The 27,450-nt window shown below is 39.4% G+C and overlaps 1 protein-coding gene across 4 annotated transcripts in view; it reads right to left on the bottom strand.

Annotated features, from left to right (window-relative positions):
* Positions 1–27,450, bottom strand: part of LOC127628647 (utrophin-like) — a 353,825-nt gene that overhangs the window by 88,052 nt on the left and 238,323 nt on the right. For all 4 annotated transcript variants that reach the window (XM_052105413.1, XM_052105414.1, XM_052105415.1 and 1 more), the window contains 4 exons: positions 25,692–25,821; positions 18,661–18,926; positions 18,238–18,384; positions 17,335–17,413 (listed from right to left, as the gene is read on the bottom strand). In XM_052105413.1, coding sequence (XP_051961373.1) covers positions 17,335–17,413; positions 18,238–18,384; positions 18,661–18,926; positions 25,692–25,821 — 622 coding nt within the window. The remainder of the gene's footprint in view (positions 1–17,334; positions 17,414–18,237; positions 18,385–18,660; positions 18,927–25,691; positions 25,822–27,450) is intronic.

Genomic DNA, 27,450 nt, shown 5'->3' with positions numbered 1-27,450 from the left:
TTAACTCTGTCTTATGAAAAAACGCTTCCCCGCCAAACACGGAATTTTCCGGGTTTCCGTGTTTTAGGTGTTATACGGTAAAGAAGACCCCTCCGCATGTTTTGAAAGAGTACGCAACTCTTTGATCAAAGAAACAGACTGCGATCGTCTCAAACATGAAGAAGTGGAGTATTGAGAAGCTCAAAATATCAGACATAAACATGCCTTTTTATCAGCTTTTTGTCTGAAATGTTGTTTTTTGACAAAACCGACCTCTGTTCAAGTCGCAATAAAAAAAGAACAAATGAAGATAAAATAAAATCGTTTTTTTTGCCTAAAAGCAGAGGCTCAGATCTTTATTGTGATATATAGCATCTTCATATATTCATGGAAGAAAATATTCTGCGGGCCATTAAATTTAGCGAAAATCGTCAAAAACCCTGGCGGTGGCTGGCAACTTTTTTTTAAAAACGCTGGCGGGGAAAGAGTTAAGACCAAGCCTATACAATCTAGAGGGGTCCAGCAGAATCTATGTAAAATCTTAAATTGCATATGGCAAACCCTTGCATCTCTAGTTGTAGACTTGACATTTTTTAGAATCCTAGCCCACTCTACCTCCTCCAATACCAATTGGAATAACTTTCTCCCATAATCTCTTGAGAGAAGCTGAAGCTCCATCCCCAGACTCTGAATTAGCAGGGAGTAATACACTGATGCCTCATGACCTTTTCCAAAAGCAGTAATCACCACTTCCAGAGTATATGCCGCTCAAGCGGGGTGTATGCTACTCCCCAAATTAGTACAGAGAAGGTGGCACAGCTGTAATTACCTGAAGAATGGAGACCAGGGAATCCAAAAGTGTTGAACCATATTTTCAAAGGATCGCAACACTCCACTCTCATATTGGTCACCGAGTGTATTATCCTCCCTTACAATCCACTCTGTCCAGCAGAAAGGGGACTTATTAATATATAATTTGGGGTTCAACCATATGCTCGAAGCAACATTTAAATAAATGTTTGAATTAAACACTGTGGACACTTTTGTCCATATCGAAAGCAAATGCCAGATAACAGAGTGTAACTTAAATTCTCCGGTTAGTTTTGATAGAAAGGCTTTTCAATGGCAAAATAGGGGCAAGAAAATTCCTGTTCAATACAAAACCAGGGAGGGGCTCTCTCAGGTGAAAGTGACCAATGAGTCAAATGTCTGAGACAGAATGCATACTAATAAAACAGAATCTTGTGTAGGCCTTTGACACCTTTGTCAATCGGCCTATATAACTTATTGAAGTGTAATCTGGGACATTTAGCATTCCAAATGAAAGACTTCACTAATCTATCAAATTGCTTGATATAAGAGAGGGGGACATCTATAGGGAGGGATTGTAGCAGGTAGATGAATTTGGGAATACAATTCATTTTAATAACATTAACATTCCCAGTCATAGATCAATTTAATGAAGCACACCTGCTCACATCACTCAAAAAACTTTTGATTAAAGGGTCAATATTAACTAACTAAATCACACAAATTTGCTGGGAATAAAATACCCAAATACTTAATACCTTGTTTGGGCCACTGGAGGCACCCGGCTGAAAAGCCGATACAGGGCAGTATGCTGTCAGAGACAAAGCATTGGATTTAGACCAATTCACTCTGTATCTTAAGTGGATCTGTGGAGGCAAGGCATAGATCTAGTAGGATAAATAAGGCATAAAGCAAAAGCGTATGTGCCACACCTCCCGCTAACCCTCTGGAAAATCTAGCTGGATCTGGGAAATTGGACAGTAACACTTACACTCACTTGGATCTTTGTCCTTTTTAAGAATCAGACTGATCCGGGCTTGTGTCATGGTTGGCTTAACTTTCCATTCTTTTATGATTCTGAATAAACTTCTAGCAAAAGTGGAGCTAGTTCTGTAGCATAAGATCTAAAAAATTCAGCGGTAAAGCCATCTGGCCCCGGAGTCTTGCCTGCCAAGCTATGTATCTAACACGTCAATGAACATTGACTGGAATTTATAGCCTCTGCCGATGTAATCATTGGAAGCACCTGGCGCAGTGGCTATAAATATGTGCGTCACCGGTGCATCATCACACATTTCGTCTTCAGAGCCATTCTGTGCTGTGTGCTGTCAAACTTTCTTTCCTCCGTTAGGAGTTAGATTCTGTTAGGCAGTGTGCAGTGAACCTTTTCTCCTTTCTGTTTCCTCTCAAAAGAAAAAGAGAAAAAAATATATATATCTATGTCGTTTTAAGAAAAAATGACTGAAAATCAAGGCAAACGATGCATGTTTCCCTGTCTCCGCTGTATGACCGAGACGGACACGCATCAGTTTTGTTTTGTTTGTTTGGGGGAAGAGCATGCTGCTCTCGTGTTGGGACAGGGCGGGTGCGAGCATTGTGATCTGCTTTCGGGCAAAATGCTTCGCACTCGCATTGCTCACTTCCGGGAGTCCGCGCCCACACTTCATTCGTGGGGCTCTCGCATGGATCTGGCTGAGGAGCGAGAGATGGGTTCGTCCCTTTCGCTCGTGCTATCCCCAGATCCAGCTGGTCCTTCCAGTGATCTCGGAAGCACGCTACGGCGCCTCTTCGGTTCATGAGGAGGACCGTGACTCTTTTGGTTCAGCGGATATAGAGCTATCCACCTCCGAGCATTCCGGGTTTGATAATAAATCAACAGAGGAATTGCTCGACGTCATTACTCGTGCTGTGACCAGGCTTAAAATAGACTGGCCATGCCAACAAGAGCCTCCCAAACGCTCCAAATTGTAGGATAGATTTTTGTCTGGTGGCCGGGGGAAGGGAACACCTCATCAGTCCCTTCCCTTCTTTAATGACCTCCATGACGAGCTTTCTCGTTCATGGAGGAAACCCTATACTTCCAGTGTTCACGTGCCCTCAACGTCGATATATTCGACTATCGTGGGTGCTGAGGCACGGGGTATTCGATGATGCCGCCGGTTGAAGAGGCGCTTGCGGGTTATCTCTCACCGGGCTCGGCATCATCAATGAAAAGACCCTCCCTCCCCACGAAGCCGTGCAGGACCACCTCCACGCCTTGGTGGGCGGGGTGCCCTCTAAGAGGCATCCTCTACTCGCGTGCTTCACTCGTGAGCCATGCGACTGCTGCCTTCTGCTAGGACTAGGACCTCTTCATAGGACTGAGCAAGTAGTCCTTGAGGGTTTGATTAAGACCCCCCTTTTTAAACCTCTAGATTTAGCATTTGATAGACTTCTGACCCTCAAGATGGTTTTTCTTATGGCAATTATGTCTCGAAGGAGACTTGGGTACCTACAGGCTCTGTCTCTTTTTGCTGGCCTGTTTAGAGTTTGCCCCAGGTATGACCAAAAGCATTTTTTGCACCCTCACCCTGACTACCTGCCCAAGGTGCCTTTTGCGGCCCTTGACCAGTTATTCTCTAAGCCTTCTGCTCCCTGCCATTTGTAATGCCAGAGCAGCTAATACTTCTCAGGCTTTGTCCAGTCTGTACCCCTCAGACTTATGTCCACCGCACTAGCCAGTGGCGTAAGTCAGGGCAACAATTCTTTGCCATGGGAGCCGCAACCGAGGGGAGGCCACCCACAAGCAGACTATGTCGCATTGGGTGAGAGACACTACTGTCCTGGCCTTCGAGGCATGCGGTCAAGCTTCGCCAGTAGGTATCAGGGCTCACTCCACCAGAGGGCTCGCCTCCTTTAAAGCCTTGGCTAGAGGTCTCCCTCTGCAGCAAGTTTGTGATGCGGCAGGTTGGTCCTCTCCGCACACATTCATTAAACTTTTATAGTTTGGATGTTCTTGCCACTCCGGGCTCTTATGCCCTTGAGTCGACATCTCGAGCTCATGTCTGAACAAGTTTGTGATGCGGCAGGCTGGTCCTCTCCGCACAAATTCATCAAATTTTATGGTTTAGATGTTTATGCTACTCCGGGCTCTTGCGCTCTTGAGTCGACATCTCAAGCTCATGTCTGAGACCTCTCGCATTCTTGTGAGCACACTTCACAACCGTAGGGGTCCGGACAGTCCCAGTGCGGCGGCGTGGGTATTGCGTTCCCAAAGCGCTTAGCAAAGCGCAGCATCATAGTGAAGCTTTTTGTAAAGGGAACATCTCGGGCTACATGTGTAACCCTTGTTCCCTGAAAAAAGTGGAACGAGATGCTGCGCTTCTTTGCCGCACTGGGACGTCCCAGGACTGCTCTTCAGGCGAAATATCTGATGATGCACCGGTGACGCATCTATTTATAGCCACTGCTCCAGGTGCGTCCAATGATTACATCGGCAGAGGCTATTGTGGAGCATAGGGGGGCGGGGCGGGGCCGGAATATCGCGTGCCCCATCAGGCCGATTGGGGACCGGGCGCGCGATATTCCGACCCAGACCCGCCCCCCTCCGTTCCACAGCTAGAAATTCCAGTCAATGTTCACTGACGTGTTGCATACATATTCACAGCTGGTCACACGGAGACGTGTTCCCAAAGCGCTTAGCAAAGCGCAGCATCTCGTTCCGCTTTTTTCAGGGAACAAGGGTTACACATGTAACCCGAGACGTTTTATATATCTATCCAGAAGTTTTCCTTCCTTGTTCCCTGACTCAAAGTATGAATGTCTTGCCCTGAATAGCCAAAACTCCACCTTCCGTGACAAAATAGTATTATATCTGTATTTCAATCGGGTCAATTCTCTGAGGCCATTAGATGACATTCGGTGCTTCAGCTCTGCCTCAACACTTTTCCCTTCCAATTCCACGAGTTCTTGTACTTTAGATTTTTTTGATGATTGCGGTATACTGTATGATCCGGCCCCTAAGAACCACCTTAAGTGCCTCCCAAGCCAAATCCAATGTGGAGCCTTATAGGCATTGATTTCAGCATTTAACATTTGTTGGAATTCAGGAATTTGCAAAAGGGATACATTAAAGTGCCTACTACAGGTTATGTACACATTTTCACTACTAAATGTCCATGATTTTTCCAATACTTTTTCAGGAATTTCGAAAACTCTTTTGCAGCGTTTCAAATGTTTCTACTAGAAGTGTCAATTTAATGTTAATTCGGTGTGATTAATTATATACAAAAATAACATGTTAAACAAACTAATGCAATTAATCATGAATAAGGAATATTTGTACCATCGGAGCAATTCAAGCTTGAATTACACCTGTTTTCAGCAAGGGGCCGTAAGCAAAACTCAAGCTGTATGAGCAAAGTGCAACTGTAGAACAAACCACCAGCTTGCTTGACACTATTTGCAACATCACAAGATGAGAACATGTTCTTGCATTCAAACACCGTTGAACAGAGCACAATTCTGTATGCACAGATCTCTAGACATGATTTTCTACATTTCAAACAACGTTTAACTTGATGCAGCAACCTTAAAATGCTGTGTTTATGTTGCGACGCAATCAAAGCACTCTAAAAGCATTATAATAAATATATGTCTTTACTAATTCAATTGCAAAATATATTGCTATGGAAGGTAGGCCAATGATGGCATTATGTTCAATAATATGGAATTTAATATATTGCCTTCTAAAGCCTCTTTTTTCCTTATCAATGGTTTACTTGTCTGCCACAATAATGTAATGCATTTTAATGAATTATAACTTTTTATATTATATATTATTTTTATAATTATTTAAATGCAACAAATTATAATTAACTGATCATTATATATTACTGATGTGAGGAGCTTTCTCAGCAAATATTTATATATGTGGTTAATTCCATTAATTACTAGCCATGTAATTCATTCGATACCATTTTTTAATCGATTTACAGCCCTAGTTTCTACCCATTTGAGAAAAATAAAATTCAGCATTGTGTATATAACAGTCTAAACATACAACTTATACCACAATGACACACAGCATTTGCTTTGTAAAATTCAATAAATATTTATTTATTGAATATATTGTTTTTACTTTGTCTTGTCCACATCTTTTGGATGTCTCACTGTCAGCTTTTTAATGCCCACTTAGAGTTTCCACAAACCACTTTTTTCTTATTCAAACAAATAGAGGAAAATCCGCTGAATTTAATGTTAATTAAACTCTTGCACCTCCTGAGATGGTTCGAAATTATTTGCAGCTCTCACAAATACGACAAAAAATTTTGCAAACTGTTTTCAGACCACTGACAGAGAGAGAAAAATTCTTCATATGCGAGGGAAAGATCAAGGGACATCAATGAATATCAGCGCACGTCTTCTCTCATGTTTTCTGTTAAAAACAGGACACTGAGACTTGTAATGATTGCTCATCAAGAAGTTGATAATTAACACTGCTCAGGCTCACAAGCAAACATCACTATAAGCTGAAATAACATGACATTCAAAGCCTTAATATATTCATACAATAATGTAAATATGAAATGTACTAATTCCTTTATTTATACACTATACATATGTACATGAGCTATCGTAAGTGAATTTCTCAAGCGTTAATGCAGTGCCTTTTCACAAACTACTCAGTTTCTGCTGCAACTAATTTTGCGTAGTGCTCTGAGTGGGCTCCGAGATGCGCTTATTTGCTTTGTTCCGCGATCGCACCGAATTTAAAGAATTCTTAGCACACTTGTAATCCTGAAAATATATATATAAATATCTAAAGTAAATCTTAAGGATGGATTCAAAAGTCTCCAATTATGTTTAAGACCAAGATTTTTACACATCATGTGAAGCGTCAATGCTGCTCTAGGGGGCTTGCACACTTTTGCTTCACTATGGTCAAGGACTGAGTCCATCAAAAGATTAAAGTCTCCTCCCAATATTATATCATGAGGGGTGCCAGTGGCTCTATAAAAAAGCCCTGATCATCAATGTTAGGTGCATAAATATTAGCAAAAATAAGCCTTTGCCCCTGAATTTCAGATAAAACAATAATGACCAGAATAATGACCTAGTATACCTTTAATCTGTTTGTGACATTTGAATTGTAGATGCTTACTTAGCAGTGTAATGACTCCTCTGCTCTTACTCGAGCCAGTACTAAAGAAAACATGCCCACCCCTTATCCTCCCAAATTTTTCAGCTTCCTGAGGGGAAAGATCCGCAGGAAGAAATAACCTTCCTTCTTTTTATGGGGTGCCCCAACCCATTCACATTCCATATGGAGAGAGACAATCCACTCATATCTGACATTTTGACATATAATTTTTTTTATTGTGTGTCAAAAACAAGATTATAAAGTGCACATTCCAACATTAGTGCAACCATCAAAACCCAAACATCCCCCAGAACCAAACAAACATAAAAAGTGTGAATTAAACCCATGCATGATAGCACCAACTGGCTTCCGTCCCTCCTAACTCAAACAGTCCGTGCACGCCTACGAGAACCCCTGTGACAACTTTGCCATCAGATCACTCAAGTCCGGTGATTCTAAACAGATTTTGTGAGAAAGAATGACATGGCAAAAGATAATCTATAAAATAAACTGTCCTGAAGGTGTGTTACTCTACAAAACAAACTCCAGCCGCTAGGCGGAACCAGCACAAAAAAAGCATGCAGATTCGTCAAACAGTCAAACAAATGTTTAGTGAGCCGGTCCACTCGGCTGCAACGTGAGTACCACAAGATGACTTACTCACTTCATTGACTTTATGAAGGATATCACTTGCTGTGGGCATTTAAATGTTTCACGGCCATCCTTAGCATCTATTCTTAATTTGGCCGGGAATTTCAGTGCAAAAGCGGACTTCCGTTGATGTAAAAGTTTCTTGCATTCCTTGAATCGATCACATTTCTCTCTTATCAAATTCGCAAAGTCTGGGAACAAGAAAATGCTGTGGTTTTTCCAAGAAAGTTTTCCTTTACTCTTCGCACCATGCAACACAAGATCTTTATCAGATTTTGAATTCTTTGACATTTTGTTCTCCTAGAACAGTTATGGAACAGAGAGTATAGAATCTCACGGTTTCTGTCATTAAAAGTGTTAAAACTAGAAAAGTTTGCAGAGCTCACAGTTCACACATCCGATCCTCGCATGGTGTAAAGTGACACCCTAACTCAGGGTTCTGAGCTATTCTATGTTAAATAAAGGCCCTTTCTAATGCTGTTTAATATTACTAAAGCTTTAAACTCAAGGACTGTTAGCTCTGAATGGCTGATGCCTAAGAAGTGAAAGTGTTCCTGGCTGTTCGCACAGGAATCATTCTTGCATCTGTGGGCACCATTTTTAAATGGTTCCTCTATGTGTAAACCTCAACCAGACATACTGTACGTCTTTGGCTAGGAGTAACTTCTCTTGTCTCATTGCCTCTTTAAACTATTTATGCTTACTACTATTATAGTTGTTCTATCTTGTCATTTATTTTAATGGCATATTGTTATTTCCAATAACGCAAACATTAACACTGATAATTTGTAATGTGTGTGTAGGTGTGTCTCACGATAGCAGAACTTTACAGCTGCGTTCTGAGCTCATCACTCCTGCAGCAGGAAGTGCTGCAAACAAACACATTATTTTATCACGCAATGCCATCATTTTACACAAAGACAAGAGAATATTAAAATATTAAAATGACAGCTCCAACTTAAGAAAGCATGTTGTGGAACCACATCAAACCATATCGATCTCAAACCCTCACCACTCAAGAACAACCACAACAACAACGACAAAAAATTGCTGTATGTCATGGCATACGCTCATGTTATTTCTTCCTGCATTGCATGCCCTCATGTTTACTATAGCTTCTACCATCAGCAGTGAGGGATTAGTCAGCTTAATGGAGAAGTTTAATGAGTTAGAGGCAAGCAACCGAACACTAGTGGAGGTCAGTGAGAAAGAGAAGCTGGTAGATACTGTTTGGGATGTGGGTAGTACTGCAGCAGGGTGTTTTGGTGACGTCTCGGCGGCATACTCAATCAGCAAAGTGACACCACTTTCCGGTTCCTGTTAAGGTTTCCAATCGATTCTCCCAACTCAGTGATGCAACCACAGACAATAATGTTGAAAGAGCCTCAATAATTGGGGATTCTATTGTAAGGAACATGGAAATAAAGACTCCAGCCACCATTGTTAAATGAATTTCCAGGGCTTGAGTCTCTGATATCAGATACAATTTACAAGTGCTGCCTAATGCTAAACGTAGATTTTCTAACATTTTTATTCCTACCGGCACTAACAATGTCTGGTTTCGCCAGTTAGAGATCACTAAATATAATGTTAAAGAGGTGTGTGAACTTGCAAAAACTATATCAGACATGTAATATGCTCTGGCCATCTCCCAGCTTGTTGCGGTGATGAGGTTTATAGCAGATTAGTGTCACTGAATGGCTGGAAGTCTGAGTGGTGTCCGGAGAATTGCATTGGATTTATAGACAACTGGAAGATTTTTTGTGGTAGACCTGACATGCCAAAGAGAGACGGACTCAATCCCTCCAGGGAAAGTGCCTCTCTCCTCTCTATTAATTTGGCTCATAGTCTTAATAGTGACAGTATTTGGCTAACTGGGGCCCAGGTCAGGAAGCAGACAAACTGGTTAAACCGAACATCTGCTATCTGCCTTGAGACATCACAAAGATCACCAGAACTACAACACATAGAGACTGTACCACCTAAATGTCATATAGAGACTATGTCTGTTCCCGAACTACCAAACATACAACTCTCACTAAATAATTTAGCATTTTTTTTAAGGTCAAACTTGAAAAGAAAAACTGAAGATAAAATCATATAAAATGTAGGGCAACTAAACATTAGATCACTTTCTACCAAAGCACTAATTGTAAACAAAATCATTACAGATCATAGTTTAAATGTGCTCTGTTTGACTGAAACCTGGCTTAAACCGGATGAATATATTAGTTTAAATGAATGTACTCCCCAAGTTAATTGTTATAAACATGAGCCTCGTCTGAAGGGTTGAGGAGGGGCTGTTGCTACAATTTACAGTGAAGTTTTTGGTGTTACTCAGATGACAGGCTATAAGTTTAAGTCTTTTGAACTAATAATGCTTAATGTGACACTGTCAGATATAAATAAAAAAATCTCTGTCATCTTTTGCCCTTACTAGAATATATAGATCACCCTGGACATATTCTGGTTTCCTTGGAGCATTTGCAAATTTTCTATCAGATCTAGTAGTTCATGTAGAAAGAGCTTTAATTGTTGGTGACTTCAACATTCACATAGATAATGAAAATTACACATTGGGATTAGCATTTATCGATATTCTCAACTCTGTGTGTCAGACAAATTGTGACAGGACCGACTCATTGCCATAATCATATGCAAGATTTAATTCTGTCATATGGAGTTGATGTTGATACTATAGAAATTCTACTGCAGAGCGATGACATCTCAGATGATTACCTCATCTCTTGTTTACTGCGATCAGCTGTCACTCAATCTTCTTCACGCTATCATTCAGGTAGAACTATTCTTTCAACCACTGAAGATAGCTTCACTAATAATCTTCCAGAATTTTCTCACATACTCCGTAAGCCAAAACGTCTAGAAGAACTTGATGCAATAACAGAAAATATAAATACAGTCTTTTCTAGCACTCTTGATAGTGTCGTCCCCCTTCAATTAAAGAAAATTAAGAAAAACTATTTTGCGGTGCATGGAATGATAGTGTCTGTAGCTACAGACAGGCACTAAAAGCTGCCAGGTCAGCATATTTTTGCAAACTCATAGAAAATAACCACAACAATCCTAGGTGTTTATTCAGTACTGTAGCTAAATTGGTTAGGAATAAAGCATCAACCGAACCAGATATTCCGTCACAGCACAATATGAATGACTTCATTAATTTCTTTACTGATAAAACTTATATAATCTGAAATAAAATTGATACTATGCAATCAACTGTCACTGCACCTCAGAAAACAGTGTCTCATAATTTTCCTCACAAGCAACTTCAATCCTTCGCTGTCAAAAATCTTGAAGAGCTAACAAAACTTTTCCAAAAAATCAAAAGCCACAACATGAATGTTAGATCCAATACCAACTAAGCTCTTAAAAGAGGTATTCCCTGTAATCGCATTAGTGGACTTGCAATAGCATGGTTTAGGTCCTATTTATCAGACCGCTACCACTTTGTATCTGTAAACGAGGAATTTTCAAATCAAACAGAAGTACAGAGTGCCACAGGGATCAGTTTTATGGCCTCTGCTTTTCTCCATATACATGCTTCCCCTGGGAGATATGATCAGAAATCATGGAAATTCCATTATGCAGATTATACCAAACTTTATATTTCTTTTCAACCCAATGGAAATTCACAATTCTCCAAATTAGTAGTGTATCAATAGAACACCATTCTTCCACCTCAGAAATATTGCTAAATTACAACACATGCTAACTGTTGCTGATGCTGAAAAACAAATTAATGTGTTAGTGACCTCAAGACAGGATTATTGTAATGCATTATTGGGAAAAGTCTGTTAACTACATTCAAATCTTTGAATGGTCTAGCTCCACAGTAATTAAGTGACCTTCTGACACACTATATTCCATCACGTTCATTATGATCACAAAATCCTGGCTTGGTAATAATTCCAAGAATATAGCTGCAAGCAGCAATGCGGATTCCTCCTCAAAATGGCAAATCATTTAAAATTGATCAGTAGAGGGTTGGGGTTAAACCCTCTCAATGGATGAATCCAAAAACCACGTATTTCTGTCTGAATCCTAAACGAAACATTTTCAGTGTACAGAAAAATCCATCAATACAGACCTTATGGATCCTTGAGGCTTTTTTGTTCCCAATGAGAAATGAGGCATGTACACCAAGTTTCAGAAGAATTCGTTAAATGGCGTGGAAATGGTATCACTTTGAAAATATTTTTTTGGGATGTGGCCTGTAGCGCCACCTATGGGCAAATGTGGGCCATTCTTGGTTTGTGGGTTCCTGTTGGCCTGTAGTATCAATGTACATAATTAGAAAATATTTGACCAGAAAATGGGACTTTTAGGAATTACCTGTAGCGCCCCCTAGGGGTGAATGTTGGCCATTCTTGGTTTGTGGGTTCCTGTTGACCTGTAGTATCAATGTACCAAATTAGAACATTTTTGACCATAAAATGGGAATTTCGGCGTGGCCTCTAGTGCCCCCTAGGGGCGAATGTTGGCCATTCTTTGTTTGTGGGTTCCTGTTGGCCAGTAGTATCAATGTACCATATTAGAAAATTTTTGACCAGAAAACGAAATTTTGGGAGTGGCCTGTAGCGCCCCCTAATGGCGAATGTGGGCCATACTTGGTTTGTGGGTTCCTGTTGGCCTGTAGTATCAATGTACCAAATTATAACTTTTTTGACCAGAAAATGGGAATTTCGGCTTGGCCTCTAGCGCCACCTAGTGGTGAATGTCGGTCATTCTTGGTTTGTGGATTCCTTTTGGCCTGTACTATTAATGTACCAAATTAGAACATTTTTGACCAGAAAATGGGAATTTCGGCATGGCCTGTAGTGCTCCCTAGGGGCGAATGTTGGCCATTCTTGGTTTGAGGGTTCCTGTTGACCTGCAGTATCAATGTACCAAATTAGAACGTTTTTGACCAGAAAACGAAATTTTGGAGTAGCCTGTAGCGCCCCCTAAGGGCAAATGTGGGCCACACTTGGTATGTGGGTTCCTGTTGGCCTGTAGTATCAAAGTACCAAATTAGAAAATTTTTGACCAGAAAATGGGAATTTTGGCTTGTCCTGTAGTGCCCCCTAGTGGCGAATGTCGGTCATTCTTGGTTTGTGGATTCCTGTTGGCCTGTACTACTCTTGTACCGAATTAGAACATTTTTGACCAGAAAATGGGAATTTTGGCTTGTCCTGTAGTGCCCCCTAGTGGCGTATGTCGGTCATTCTTGGTTTGTGGATTCCTGTTGGCCTGTACTATTAATTTACCAAATTAGAACATTTTTGACCAGAAAATGGGAATTTTGGCATGGCCATTCTTTGCACAGTACTTCAGAGTGATGTCATCTTTAAGCATGTTAGGTTTGAAAAACCATCAGTCAAAATTACATTTGATTTATTGACACGTATATATTGTTAAAATTTGGACATTTACATAAACACGCCCCTTTCAGCCATTTTGTATCGTATTCATTTTTCCTAAGTAACGTTTTCAAGGATGTCCATTCTACACATGTGTACCAAATTTCAAGTCAATTGGAGCTACGGTTCAGGAGAAGAAGAGTTTTGTAGGTTTTCGCAAATTTTCAACGTACGGGAAAATCCATCATGGCGGAAGTTATGGGTTCTTGAGGCTTTTTTGTTCCCCATGAGGAATGAGGCATGTACACCAAATTTCAGAAGATTTGGACAAATGGCGTGGAAATTGTATCACTTTGAATTTTGTTTTTTTGGGCGTGGCCTGTAGCGCCACCTATGGGCGAATGTGGGCCATTCTTGGTTTGGGGGTACCCGTTGGCATGGAGTATCAATGTGCCAATTTAGAAAATTTTTGACCAGTGACTTTTTGAGCTATTGGGGCTCAAGGAGAAGAAGAATAATAATAATAATAATAATAATAATAATAATAATAATAAAACCATCAATTACAATAGATTCCCTCCTACGGAGGAATCTAAATATCAAAATCCACAAAAGGTGGTAGATCCTTTACATATTTGGCTCCTAAACTATGGAATAATCTCCCTAACATGGTTCAGGATGCAGACACACTCACTCAGTTTAAGTCTAGACTAAAGACTCAGCTATTTAGCCAGGTATACACCTAATTTATCCATCAACTCACAATTAGGCTTCTTTAGTTAGGTCTGCTGGAACCAGAAACATCTATCATGATCTATAAATCTGCATAAGATTGAATGGCATATACACTAATATTATTCAATTTGTTTCCATGTCTCAACCTAGGGATTCAAATCCCGAGGCTACCAGAGCCGGCCAGATCCATCCCCGTTCCTGCTTGGTGTTGGACTACACTGCTACATGTCACTGAGTGGTGACGACAAACTACAGCCCGTGCTAGCCAGACATGGCAAGGCAAGTTTATTTATATAGCACATTTCATACACAATGGTAATTCAAAGTGCTTTACATAGAAGAGATTAAAATAAGAATAATTGAAACAGTTTAGAATATAAAATAAAATAAAATACAGTACAAACAGTCAGACACAAAGTGCTCATTCAGTAAATGCACAGCTAAACAGATGTGTTTTGAGTCTGGATTTGAATGTGACTACTGTAGGAGCACATCTGATCTCTTCTGGAAGCTGGTTCCAGCTGCGGCTGGCATAATAGCTAAAAGCAGACTCTCCTTGCTTAGAGTGAACCCTTGGTATTTCTAGCTGATGTGATCCTAATGATCTGAGTGATCTGTTGGGTTTATATTCAGTGAGCAGATCTGCAATATATTGAGGTCCTAGCCCATTGAGTGATTTATATACCAGTAACAATACTTTAAAATCAATCCTAAATGTAACTGGGAGCCAGTGTAAAGACCTGAGGACTGGTGTGATATGTTCATATTTTCTGGTTCTGCTCAGAATCCTGGCAGCAGCGTTCTGTATGAGCTGCAACTGTCTTATGGTCTTTTTGGGAAGGCCAGTGAGGAGTCCATTACAATAATCCACCCTGCTGGTGATGAAAGCATGCACAAGTTTCTCCAGGTCTTGACTGGAAACAAAGCATCTAATTCTTGCAATATTTTTCAGATGATAGTATGCTGATTTAGTTATTGCTTTGACATGACTACTGAAACTAAGGTCTGACTGTAGAGACACACCAAGATTCCTGACTTGATTTTTAGTTGTTTGACCCCTAGCGTCAATGTATGCATTCACCTTGAGAACTTAATCTTTGTTTCATCTTTTACAATATATTTAAATAGAAAACTGTTCTTTTAAATTGTAAAAAGAGTTCAGAATATCAATGTTGTTTCTGTATTTTGGATCAAATAAATCCAGTCTTGGTGAGCAGAAGAGACATCACTTCAGTCTTTTTACTTCAGAGGATGAACTGATGCCAACTCCAACTGTAAGACATTGTATACTTCATATGCCACTGCCTGAACTCTGGATTTAGTATGGACCCCACCGAATTCACCTGCTGGTTGAACTGCAATGCACCTCACTGATCTCTGCCTGCATCATCTTTGTCTACTGATGGACTACACTCTTGAAATGGAATAAATAGACTATCATTTAATTGCCAACAAATGCCTTCATCAGGGAACTAACAAAGGACAAAGCATCTATGTGAACTTCTGCAGTTAATCCAGGATGGATTTCAAAGACATAAATTATTACATTAGTTCATAAATTGTTTTTTTATTATTTATTTTAAACACTGGACCTTAACGCTTACTTATTTAAAAAAATAAAATAAACCATGACTTGCACTGCACACAAATATTTAATACTGGCATTATATTCATGTTGTTTAGCTAGAGGGGAACTGGCCACCACAGTGAGCCTGGTTTCTCCCAAGGATATTTTTATCCATTAACCCTCTGGGGTTGACGGACGCGGCGGCGCGTCCTGCTGGATATTTTCGTCATTACAGCGGAAACAATTTAAAATACTCCGTCATTTTTGGGTATACAGATAAGTGTAAGACATCATTAGAGAATATAAAGGGTCTACTTTTATTTGTGTACACTCACAATAACAACAAAATCTTGTGCTTTTGTAAAATAAAGAAAATAAAAAGGGTGAGCATTAAGCAGTCTCTGTGTTCACGAGCATATTTCAGAAACACATCACTAAAATGAACTGAAACTCTGCGAATACTTGTCACACAAACATGAAACATATGTCTAAAGAAAGCTTAAAATGTCTACTTTTAAATAAAACAATTCAAATTTAAAACAAGTATTCTCATGCAATGCAATCGGTTTGAAACAAAGCAATGTACAGTTTTTTACCGGTCCAGCCAAGGATACAATTTCGGATAAGTCATTTAGTTTTAATTAGTTGACATGCTATTTTATATAAACATGTACATATTTTACTAGTGGGACTGTTTCCAGACTTGACAGCCAGGATTCAGAGTATTGAAATTTGAAATATGTCATAATTAGCAAGTTTTAGTCCCATTTAAATGCTGTTTCTTATAAAGCAGGTATTTAAATTGTATGCTGTATGATATAAATATGATATGTAATATGATATAAAAATAATATGAATGTTTAGATTATATTTGATCTAGTGTTTATAATGCCTCATTATCATCAACAAAGCTTGTGCTTGCAAATATGTGTTAGGGATAAATGAGTAAAATACACTTTAAATATGCCCATATTAGAAAATCATCATATTATAATGATTTCTGAAGGATCATGTGACACTGAAGACTGCATTAATGATGCTGAAAATTCAGCTTTGATCACAAATTGCATTTTAAAATATATTAAATAGAGTTTTAAAGAAAACTGTTCTTTTAAATTGTAAAAAGAGTTCAGAATATCAATGTTGTGTCTGTATTTTTGATCAAATAAATGCAGCCTTGGTGAGCAGAAGAGACTTCTTTTAATGGTAGTGTAGGTCTAAAATTAAGTAAAGTCTTTATGTAAAGAAAATGTATAGTCAGATTTCTTCTTTTAACTTAAAAGTCTCCACACGTTCATTCTCTATCCCTCATTGATAGGCCCAGGGGAGGAGTCTTTTGTCTCTCAGGTGTGAATTACAATCCATATTCATGATCATTCACACCTCCTCGCATATGACCTTTCAACACTAAAATTGTCTTACAAAAGTTAAATGACTATATTGTTTTGTATGAATGAGTGATCAGGATGGTTCACACATCATTTTGTAGCAAAAACTCTAAAAAAAAAAAAAAAAAAAAAAACTTTAAAGTCTTGTGGACAAATGTTTAGTATGTGTTATATGACCTTATTTCAGTGACTTAAAATTTTAGTTTTTTCAAAAACCACGCACAAAGTTATTTTCTAAACAAATACAAACCTGTACACACATGTTGCTCACATATTATTGTAGCCCAGTTTGTGCTGAATACAGTGTTATCCGACTTTAGCCATTAATATGTTTTTAAGAAACTGAAAAAAGCACAAATGTCAAGACATATCAAAACTTCACCAGGGCCCAAAACACCCTCAGACCCCAGAGGGTTAACCAACATCTTATGGAGTTTTGTGTTCCTTGACACAGTCGCCTTCAGCTTGCTCACTGGGGTTCTAAATAATTTATTTAATAATTAAAATGTTATATACATTATACCAAGTTTAATTAAGAATTTTTTTCTATTAATGGTAAATTTTAAATGTCTGTGACAACACTGTTTCGATGGACAAAATAAAATGTCATAATTAAAAAAAAACACCACTAATCATTGACTAGTGAGACAGGCTGCATAACGCTGACATAATGTGTGACTTTATTCATGTTTATTACTGTTTTAATGTGGGTTAGTGACTTACTTAATAAGAAGTGTTGAGAGGAGGGACCAAAATCCCTGTGTGCTTCCCGTAAGAGCTTCAACCTGTCCTCTACAGCCGCCTGAAAAGAGAGAGAGAGAGAGACAGAGAGAGAGAGCATGAAAGACAGCAATGTATGGACACATATTTTCTCTTTCTGTACTTAGACTGATCATGAGGTGAAGAGATTCTCTCTCATCAAAGCTTAGACAGATCAAACACACAACAATCTACTGAGCACAGCGCGCACTCGTAGTCTCACACACACACTGTATTAATAAAACATCAGATGACCTTCTTAGAGAGATAGTGAGATCGGAGTGAGAGAAAGAGAAAAAAAGACAAATAAATATTTTTAAATTGATTTACTAGAAGGAGAATAAAGGAAAGGGGACATGGCAGGGAAGAAAGGGAAAAGGACAGGGAAGGAAAAGAAAGAGAATGAACAGGAAAAGGCCATGATAAGGAAAGAAAAGGAAAATAAAAGGATGTGGAAGGTAATGATGGGAAAGTACAGGGAAGAAAAAGACTGGGAGGGAAAGGGCAGAGAAAGAAAGGACAGGAAAGGAAATGGAGGGGAATGATGGAAAAGGACAGGACAGAAAAAGACAGGAAAGGAAAAGAAAGGAAAGAAAAGGAAAGGCACATGAAGGGAAAAGATGGAAAAGGAAAGGAGAGGACAGGACAGGAATAGGAAATGAGCAAACAGGAAAAGGAAAGGACAGGACAGGAAAGGCACAGATAAGGGAATGGTGGGAAAGGACAAGAAAAGGAGAAGAAAAAATGAAATGAAAGGAAAAGTACAGGGAAGGAAAGAACAGGAAACAAATAAAGGAAATGATTAGAACAGGCAAGGGAAAGACAGGACAGGGAAGGACAGGACAGGGTTTTGAGTAGGTGGAGGACCTGCAGTAGCTTCCAGCGCATGTTGAGGTTGTCTAATTGGCGGTTGGTGGTGGAGGACAGCTGGATGTCCAGTGGAGTCAGTTGACCTGCCAGATCATTCACAGCTTGAACATTTTGTTTCATAGGAAAGATTTCCTCTCTGAAAGCCTGGAACACACACACAGTGAGAGAAAAAAATATATATTAACATCTTTATCTGCAGGGATTGCCCTAACACAAATCATCAGCCTGAGTGTTTGGAAATGACTCATACCATGTGTGAGAGGTCTAACAGGGTTATCATGGGACTGATGAAACCTTGTTAATAAACCATAAAAATAGCTTTTTGAAGGGAATGAAGGTGAAAATGATTACCTAGAATAGTACGTATCAAACATTTCTGTACGTGTAAGGGAGGAGATAAGGGAAAATAATAACACTAACCATTGTCCTATCAATGTGATCCTGAAGAGAGTCTATGAGAAGATCTCCCACGGGTTGCCAGCCTTTGAGCTCCTCAGCTTGAGCAAGACGCAGGTCTAGTTGTTCCATGGAGCTCTGGAGGTCCTGCAGTTTATTGAGAGCTCTCTCAACCTGCTCCTGCCAGGTGTCCGCATGTCTCATCAGCCTCTCCCAGCGCTCACCAACCTCTGCTGTCTGCTTACGGATTGCCTTAGCCACTCGCTGGGCCTTCTCCTCTGGGGTCAGTTCTACAAAACATCATGCAAACAAACTTGATTCAATTTACACCTTACTTAAGTTCACTTCATATCAAATACATTTTGAAATTTCTGGTTATATATGTAAATTTGGGTTTTACAGATCTACAACCCATAGCAAGCTGCCTCACTGTCTACATAAGCACCTACCTTCTAAAGCAGCAACCCATCATGGAACCACAAGAGACTCATTTGTAACACAATTTGTTTCATATTTCAAACTGATTCCATACAACATCTTTGAAAATGTTTGCCTGCTGTCTTTTATGTTAAGATGTGCCTATGATGCCTAAAACGTTAGGTGGGCAGCTCATAAGGTTTTAGAACAGAGAAATACAGATACAGTGCAGTTCTAAAATCTTATTTTTGTGGATCTCACATTTATCAATATGATAAATTAGCAACATTTTGGCTCAACCAACTATGTTCAGAAGATATTTATTAAGGTGTTTACTAATGAGTCCATTCAATTAATGAGCTAAGAGTGGGAATGGTATTCCAGATGAGAGGAGGCAGATGTTTGGGGAATCTGAGAGTAGCCTAGGGCATGTCTATGGGCAGCTCTACAACATTAACATCTGCTCTTTAATTCTGCTTACAGGGTTTTGGAGAACAGTTAAATAATCTTCAGGTAATGGTCATAAATGGTAGAACTGAACTCTCCATTTCATAAATGCTCACCTGTATCTTTCATCTCCATACTTCTCTTTTACCCAAGTGATAATCAATTTACAATTCAAATTCATTCAAGTGTTTCTGCAAAGGTATGCAATTCAATTAAGATTCAGAGGTTGAATAGAAACAGAACTGTCAGTAATATTTTGTAGTGCTGTGTTTGTTAATTTGATGGTAAGCAGTGGAACAGATTATTTATCGTCATATAGTAACAAAGTTCAATTCAGAAAACTGTAATTTGCATGGACATTTGGGTAAGGTTGCTAGTTGGAACGTTTTTTTTTTTTTTTTTTTAAGTTTTAACAAGGCTGTGATGAAGTTTTTATGCTATGTACATAATATGACAGGTGTGTTTTTTAGGTAATACACATTTTCACAAAATTGCATTTATATGACACTGTTAGCACATCCCCTTGCGATCCTCATTACCAACAAACTGGTTCTACATATGCCATCTGCTAATTGTTTTTGCAACGTAAATCTTTCAAAGTATAGTGCCTACCATTCAGTGAGCCCGTTTACATGCACACCAATATGCTGATAACTCCCAAACATCAGCTTATTTAAAAAATACCACAAAGCAGTAAAACTACGCTTACATGAGTTTTGAAACCGTGAAGAGGCATGCGCACAACATGCATACATTGGATAAACCCATTAGAAAGATTGTAAAGGTATTTTCATGCAATGCGGAATCGGGGTAATGGGCAAAAATGTACTCGATCAATTTATTTTTAAGCCATTTCTGAAAGCTGGTTAATGAGTTTACCACACATGTTGTTGGCTTAAGCATAATCACTTGCATGTAAAAGCAAAAGTTTTGGAGAAGTAAACTTAAGGGGGTCACACACCGGAAGAGAAGCGCCATGCCGCGCCATAGCTAGGACAGGGCGCGTCGATGCGGTGCAAGCGGCAGGTGCAGCGCAGATACACACTAAATTTATGAAGGTTTTTTGAAGGATGTGCAGGTTAGTGTATGAAACTTGCGTAACTGCACAAACTGTATGATAAAAAATGGCGACAATTATTATGCAATTTGTATTCGGAGTGGAGGTGGTGTAGTGGTCTAAACCACATAACTGGTAGACTGGTAATCAGAAGGTCACAGGTTCGATCCCCACAGCCACCACCATTGTGTCCTTGAGCAAGGCACTTAACTCCAGGTTGCTCCGGGGGGGAGTGTCCCTGTAATAAGTGCACTGTAAGTCGCTTTGGATAAAAGTGTCTGCCAAATGCATATAAATGTAAATGTAAATGTATGAATAGTTTTCATTCAAGCTGTCAACTCACAAAAAGACATCCTTGTAACTGAAAATACATTTTGGAGGCTATATGAAAGATACATACACACAATAAAGTATATCATCCTGTGAAGGCTAGACTAAATAATCGATGTCCTTTGATAATGATTTGAATTTAATATAATTTAATGGAAATCTATGTGAGTTGCGCTCCATGGCGTGGTAGAAATTTGAGCAGCCTCTGGAGTCGGAGCTGGGTGAGTCGACAGTGGCAGCAGCAGTATGCGTACCTTCATAGAAAACTATTGTTTAAAATTTATGAACGCACCATATCGTCCACCAGATGCTTCCGGTGTGCGACCCCCTTAAAAGGTAGGGATGCTGCTAACTTATCTACATTTTTCAGTAGTATGACGTAGCTCATTTCCAGTAACAACCTACTTTTTCCTACTCTACCAAGCTACATTTGTAACATTGTATGGCAAATATAGCAATGGAGCCAAGGGAGTAATCAAACACACTCACCTATACATCCTCACTCATTTTCATGTAAAGCTGGGAAATTAAATTGGTAAATCCACTGAATGCAGATGGTATACTGTAATAGAATGCACATAAAAGTAATCCATATGACTCCAGTGGATTCATTAAAATCTTCTGAAACAAAACGCTTGGTGTAAGAATAGATAAATATTTAAAACTTTTTTTTACTAGAAATGTTGGTTTACAGCAAGCTCATTGATGAGGGAGGAGTTCAAACTGACTCATGCCTGATGTAAAGCATAAGTCTCCTCTGCGTAGATATTCATATGTAGATCCCATGTTAGCAGCTATTCCTATTGACCACAATAAAAAAGCAGCTTATGCAGCGGTCTGAGCAAGGAGCTTGATCTGAGGCATCTCCTGCATTCAACTGCATTCAAACAGCTCTCCTTGTTGACCGAGATCGTGCCACAGTTGACGTATCCAAACCAGACGAATGAGGCATCTATTTATAAACATTGGTAGCACTTTATTTAACTGTTCCATCCTACATTTACTTGCTATATAATTACAACAATTACAGTAATTACTAGGTACTAACCCTAACCCCAAACCTAACCTTAACCCATATTAAGTACATGTACTTACCTAATATTACTCAGTACGTTCTTTGTTAAGACACCGTAAGTCTACTGTAAAGAAAAGTGCAACCTGAATATCTATGCTCCTCTGTTGTAAACAAGACTGTGCTTCCATTCCACTTTCAATTGCACACGTCAGTCCTCATGTGAATTTGCCAACGTGCTTACGTCACGCGAGAGGCTCTCTTGAGTATTTGACCCTTGTGAATTTTTAGTACCAAAAAGTTTTAAATATTGATCTATTCTTACACACCTAGAGTCAAATGGATTACTTTTAAGATGGCTATATGTGCTTCTTGGAGCTTCAAATTTTTAGCACCTATTCACTTGCATTTATGGACCTACAGAGCGGAAATATTTTTAAAACAAATAAACATTTATGTTCAGTTGAAGAAAGAAAGTCATACACATCTGGGATGGCATGAGGGTGAATAAATAATTAGAATTTAAAAGTGTCTTACAAAAGTTAAATTACTATATTGTCTTGTATGAATGAGTGATCAGGATGGTTTTCACATCATTCTGTAGCAAAAACTCTAGGCTACAAGTTCCAGTTCTCAAACGTATTGTGGACAAATGTTTAGTATGTGTTATATGGCCTTATTTCAATGACTTGACTTTTCAGAAACCATGCATAAACGTTATTTTCTCAAAAATACAAACATGTACACACATGTTGCTCACATATTATTGTAGCCCAGTTTGTGCTGAATACATCGTTAAAGAATGGAAAGCTTTTTGCCAACCATGACGCAAGCCCGGATCAGTCTGATTCTTAAAAAGGACAAAGATCCAAGCGAGTGTAAGAGTTAACATCCAATTTTCCTGATGCAGCTAAATATTACAATATTGTCAAAAATTTTGGCTAACCGATTAAGCAAAGTTATGACATATCTTATACAAATAGATCAGATGGGGTTTATTTGGCTGTAACTCTTCTGATAACATTAGGCATTTCATTAATGTCATGTGGGCAGTGGCGAACATTTAGACTCCAGTCACTGCCATCTCACTTGATGTCAAAATGGCTTTGATACTGTAGAATGGGATTATCTTTTTAAGATTTTGGAAATATACAGGTTCGGGGATTTTATTAGGTGGATTAAGTTACTTTATAGACACCCAGTAGCACTGGTTCAAACAAATTTCTGATTATTTGACTCTGGATAGGGGCACCCGGCAGGATTGCCCTCTTTCCCCATTATTGTTCTGTCTTGCTCTGGAACCATTAGCAGCTGTGATACAAAAGGAGGAGGATTTTCTAGAGGTGGTGGCAGGAGGTATGGCACATAAGCTTTTGCTTTATGCAGATGATATTTTATATTTTGTCTCTGACCCTACTAGATCTATGCCTTGCCTCCACATAATTATTAATTCCTTTTCTAAGTTCTCAGGATAGAACTGAGATAGAAGAGAGCCCCTCCCTGGTTTTGTATTGAACAGGAAATCTTGCCCCAATTTTGCCATTGCAAAGCCTTTCTATCATACTAATGAGAGTAGTTAAGTTATACCCTTTTATCTCGCATTTGCGCTAGGCATGGACAAAAGTGTCCAGAGTGTTTAATTCAAATATTTATTGATAGCCTTAAACATATGGCTGAACCCAAAATTATGTATTAATAAGTCCCGTTTCTGGTGGACAGAGTGGATTGTGAGGGAGGTTAATATACTCTGTGACCTACATGAGGAGTGGAGTGTTGAGATCCTTTGAAAATATGGTTCAACAATTTGGGATTCCCTTCTTTAGGTATTTACAGCTGCGCCACCTGCTCTGTACTGAGTAACATACACCCCCCTAAAACAGCAGAAACTCTGGGAGAGGTGATTACTGCTTTTGGAAAAAGTCATGAGGCATCAGTGTATTACTCCCTGCTAATTCAGAGTCTGGGGGACGGAGCTTCGGCTTCTCTCAAGAGATTATGGGATAAAGATTTAAACTTGGTTTGGAGGAGGGAGTGTGGGCTAAGATTCTAAAAAACTTCAAATCTACATCTAGAGATGCAGTGGAGTACCTTATGCAACTTAAGATTTTACATTGATTCAATTGGACCCCCTCTAGATTGTATAGGCTTGGTCTTAAAGACACACCCACCTGCTGATGATGCCAATCAGAAGATGGGGACACAACTCATATTTGGTGGTGCGTTAAGATAAAAGAATTTTGGTTGAGGGTTCCGAGTTTTATGTGTGACGTATTGGGCACTCAAATTTAATTTTGCCCCGGACTTTGTATTTTAGGCGATGGGGCAGTCTTTAATATAGGGGTCCTGGCCAGTGTTATGATAATCAGACAGGTTACTGTATTCTTAGGGGATGGAAGTCAGCTGGAGCACCCTCATTTCGAGAGTGGTGCACAGAGATGGGAATTGTAGCGGCGTTTGAAGAGATCTCATTTAGAAGGCTGGGCTATCTGGAGTTATTTGATAGAAAAAGGGGCAGACATTTTCCCTTTTTGGAAGGCTCTCGGGGAGGCGCAGTGGAGAGGGATCCCTAGATTTAAATGTGTGTGTGCAATTTTATTGCTTTTTGAAAGTATACTTTGTATGTATAATTTACTATCATTCATCTGTTTAATGGGATTTTGCAAATTAATGTTATGCTCTGTAGTGATCAATAAATTATAGTATGTAATATTTGAATCAGGTCTGTTGACATTGTAACATAAAATATCCCTAATGAATTAATATGAACTTGAATTGACATAAGCAAATTAATCCCACTCTATGTCTCTCTGATATTCTGATCTCTATATATGGCTCGAGTTCTTCCTTCGATGAAGATTTATGGGATTTTTCTGCCTGTTTTCTTGTGCAGGCAAATATTGCTAGTCTGATTGCTTAGAAAGTAATAGCTTACCTCTCTTTAACAACCTGGATTATTTAAAGAATGATTAATGGTAGCACAAACCATGTGGGATGAGTTAAACAGTAAAGTTGTTTGTGTCAGTTAGTGGTTTGATCAAATCCCTAACCCTATAGGAGCAATATTTATAGTCATGCTTGCCTTAGCAAACACTACTAATAATACGTAGGATGACTTTAATGTTTTCTGAAAGACAGAATGCTCTGGGCTTCAGGAAGCTGAAATGTGGAAATTGCCTGCAGTCTGTGATCTGCAAATTAACCCAGTTCCTGTGGGCATTCATTTACCCCCTCTAATCGCTTACTTTCATGCATGCACATGTATGGATACATACACACTCCTGTTCACTCTGCAGCTCTTTCTTTGTCATTTGATGTCTGACGTTTGTCTGAAATGAGCTTTTCGAGAGGTTCCCTGAGGAAATGTCCGGAGTGCTGTGGAACTTTCCAGACATCAGAAACTGCAGCTATGAGTGTGTTGACAGCAAGTGTCCGACTTATAAGAGACACACTTACATCAAAGAGCATCCCCTTGGAGAGTGTCAAAATAAGCTGGTTTATGTAGTGAGTGTGTGTGTGTGTGTGTGTGTGTGTGTGTGTGTGTGTGTGTGTGTGTGTGTGTGTGTGTGTGTGTGTGTGTGTGTGTGTCTGTCTGTTCTGATGTCAATATATCTGGTCTTGCTTTTGAAGAGGTATTTTTAGGTGTGCATTTACTGTTCAAAGTCCTCTCACCTCAAAGCAGACTCAAAGCTCACTGTAGTTTTTTACAGTACAAATCATGACATGTAATTCATGTTTCTATTTTTGTTTGAATGTCCAGGAGTATAACAGAAAGAGGAGATTATGGGCTCTCACCTGTTTTAGGCTGCAGAATTTTGCGTGGCTCTTCAGGCCCTTCAATTGGCTGGTCGGCCAGAAACATGCTAGCCTGGTCCAATGTGCTGAGGACAACATGCTCTCGCTCCTTCAGCTCCGCACTTAGGGCCTGAAAACACAAAATGAGAATATCACAACTTGCCAATAATTACTGACATTAAAATAGATTTAATTATGAAAAACTTGGAACAATGTTGTTCTGACATTCAATGACACATGGATGGATGGATGGAAGGACAGAAAGACAGAAGGATAGATTACAGATGGATGAATGCATGGATAGATGTATGGATGAATGGGCAGAGAGATGGATTACTGAATGATGGGCAGACAGACTGATGGATGGATGATAGATGGATGGATGCATGGATGGACAGATGGATGCATGGATGGACAGGTGAATGCATGGATGGACAGATGGACGAATGATAGATGGATGGATGGAGGGATGGACGAATGATAGATGGATGGATGAATGATAGATAGATGGATGGCCAGATGGCTGCACAAATGGATATTTGAATGGATGCATGGATGGACGGCAAATGCATGGCTGGATTGATGTATGAATGGATGTTTTAATGGATGGATGGACGGACAGATGGATGCATGGATGGATGGACAGACAGATGGACATATGAATGAATGGATTATGGATAGATTGTCTGTGTGTGTGTGTGTGTGTGTGCAGGGGGTCACTGAATGTAAAATGAAAAACAATAAGATGAAGAAAAGGTCAAGTCATTGTTATTTGCACAGTGCTTTTCATGAAACACATTGCTTCAAAGCAGCTTTGCAGAAAAGGTGAGAATGTGGGCAGAGAAACAATGAGAGCATTCACATGTAAAAACGGACACAGAAGTGCAACTGAAGCAGCGCTCTCAGAAGTCAAACAATGATTTGCTAAAGTAATAGCCATTCTCGATCTCAGACAAAACTAATTCCTGCCTGCAGGCACCTTGGGACTTCTGTACAGTCAGCTACACACACACAATTAAATGAACAGCCAAATCTCAGCACAGGGAAACTGGATTACCATCCCTTTGATATTTGGGCCCCTAAGGCTCGACTGGAGAATGAGGTCACAGCACCCTTCCACATATTTGAAGTGGTCATTGAACAGAACCAGAGAAAAAGATAAGCCTGTTCATTACATCCTGCTACAGTACAGTAGGGCTGAAACAATTAGTCTACATTATAGACAACATCGACAATATGTTGACAAATTGTCTAAAAATATTTTCGTTTTCGAACAGAAATTTGATCTCATTTAATGTAACATGAGATCACATTAAACTCTATTGATGACACGCGAGAGCATCCCTGCAGCTCGCGCCTGACAGAAGAGAGGAAGAATTATAAAGCTCACAGTCCAGATGCACTCCAAACCTTCCAATCGCAAAGTATGAGGGAATTATAATGCAAAAATACAAAATAAGTAAATACAGAAGCACTCTCATTGTGGAATAAGTGGAGCTGTAGCAGCAGCTCCGTTGAAGAAAAATGTATGAGTCGAGTGCCTTTAAAGGAACACACCGGCATTACATCTTAAATGCAGTTATATTTAATGCAGTATAGCTTTAATAAAGTTCAAATAATTTGGAAGCAGGTCATGTAAATAACTACAAACTCCAAAACTGGCATTTCTCTGTATGGTCAGCGCCTCTTCTATGAGTTGCGCATAGATTGCCCGATCTAAGGGTGAGAGATTGAAACTGCATCCGCACTCTGTCATGGG

The sequence above is a fragment of the Xyrauchen texanus genome, chromosome 35, assembly GCF_025860055.1.
Source record: "Xyrauchen texanus isolate HMW12.3.18 chromosome 35, RBS_HiC_50CHRs, whole genome shotgun sequence".
NCBI classification, from domain to species: Eukaryota; Metazoa; Chordata; class Actinopteri; order Cypriniformes; family Catostomidae; genus Xyrauchen; species Xyrauchen texanus.
This window is presented reverse-complemented; position numbering and strand designations above follow the sequence as displayed.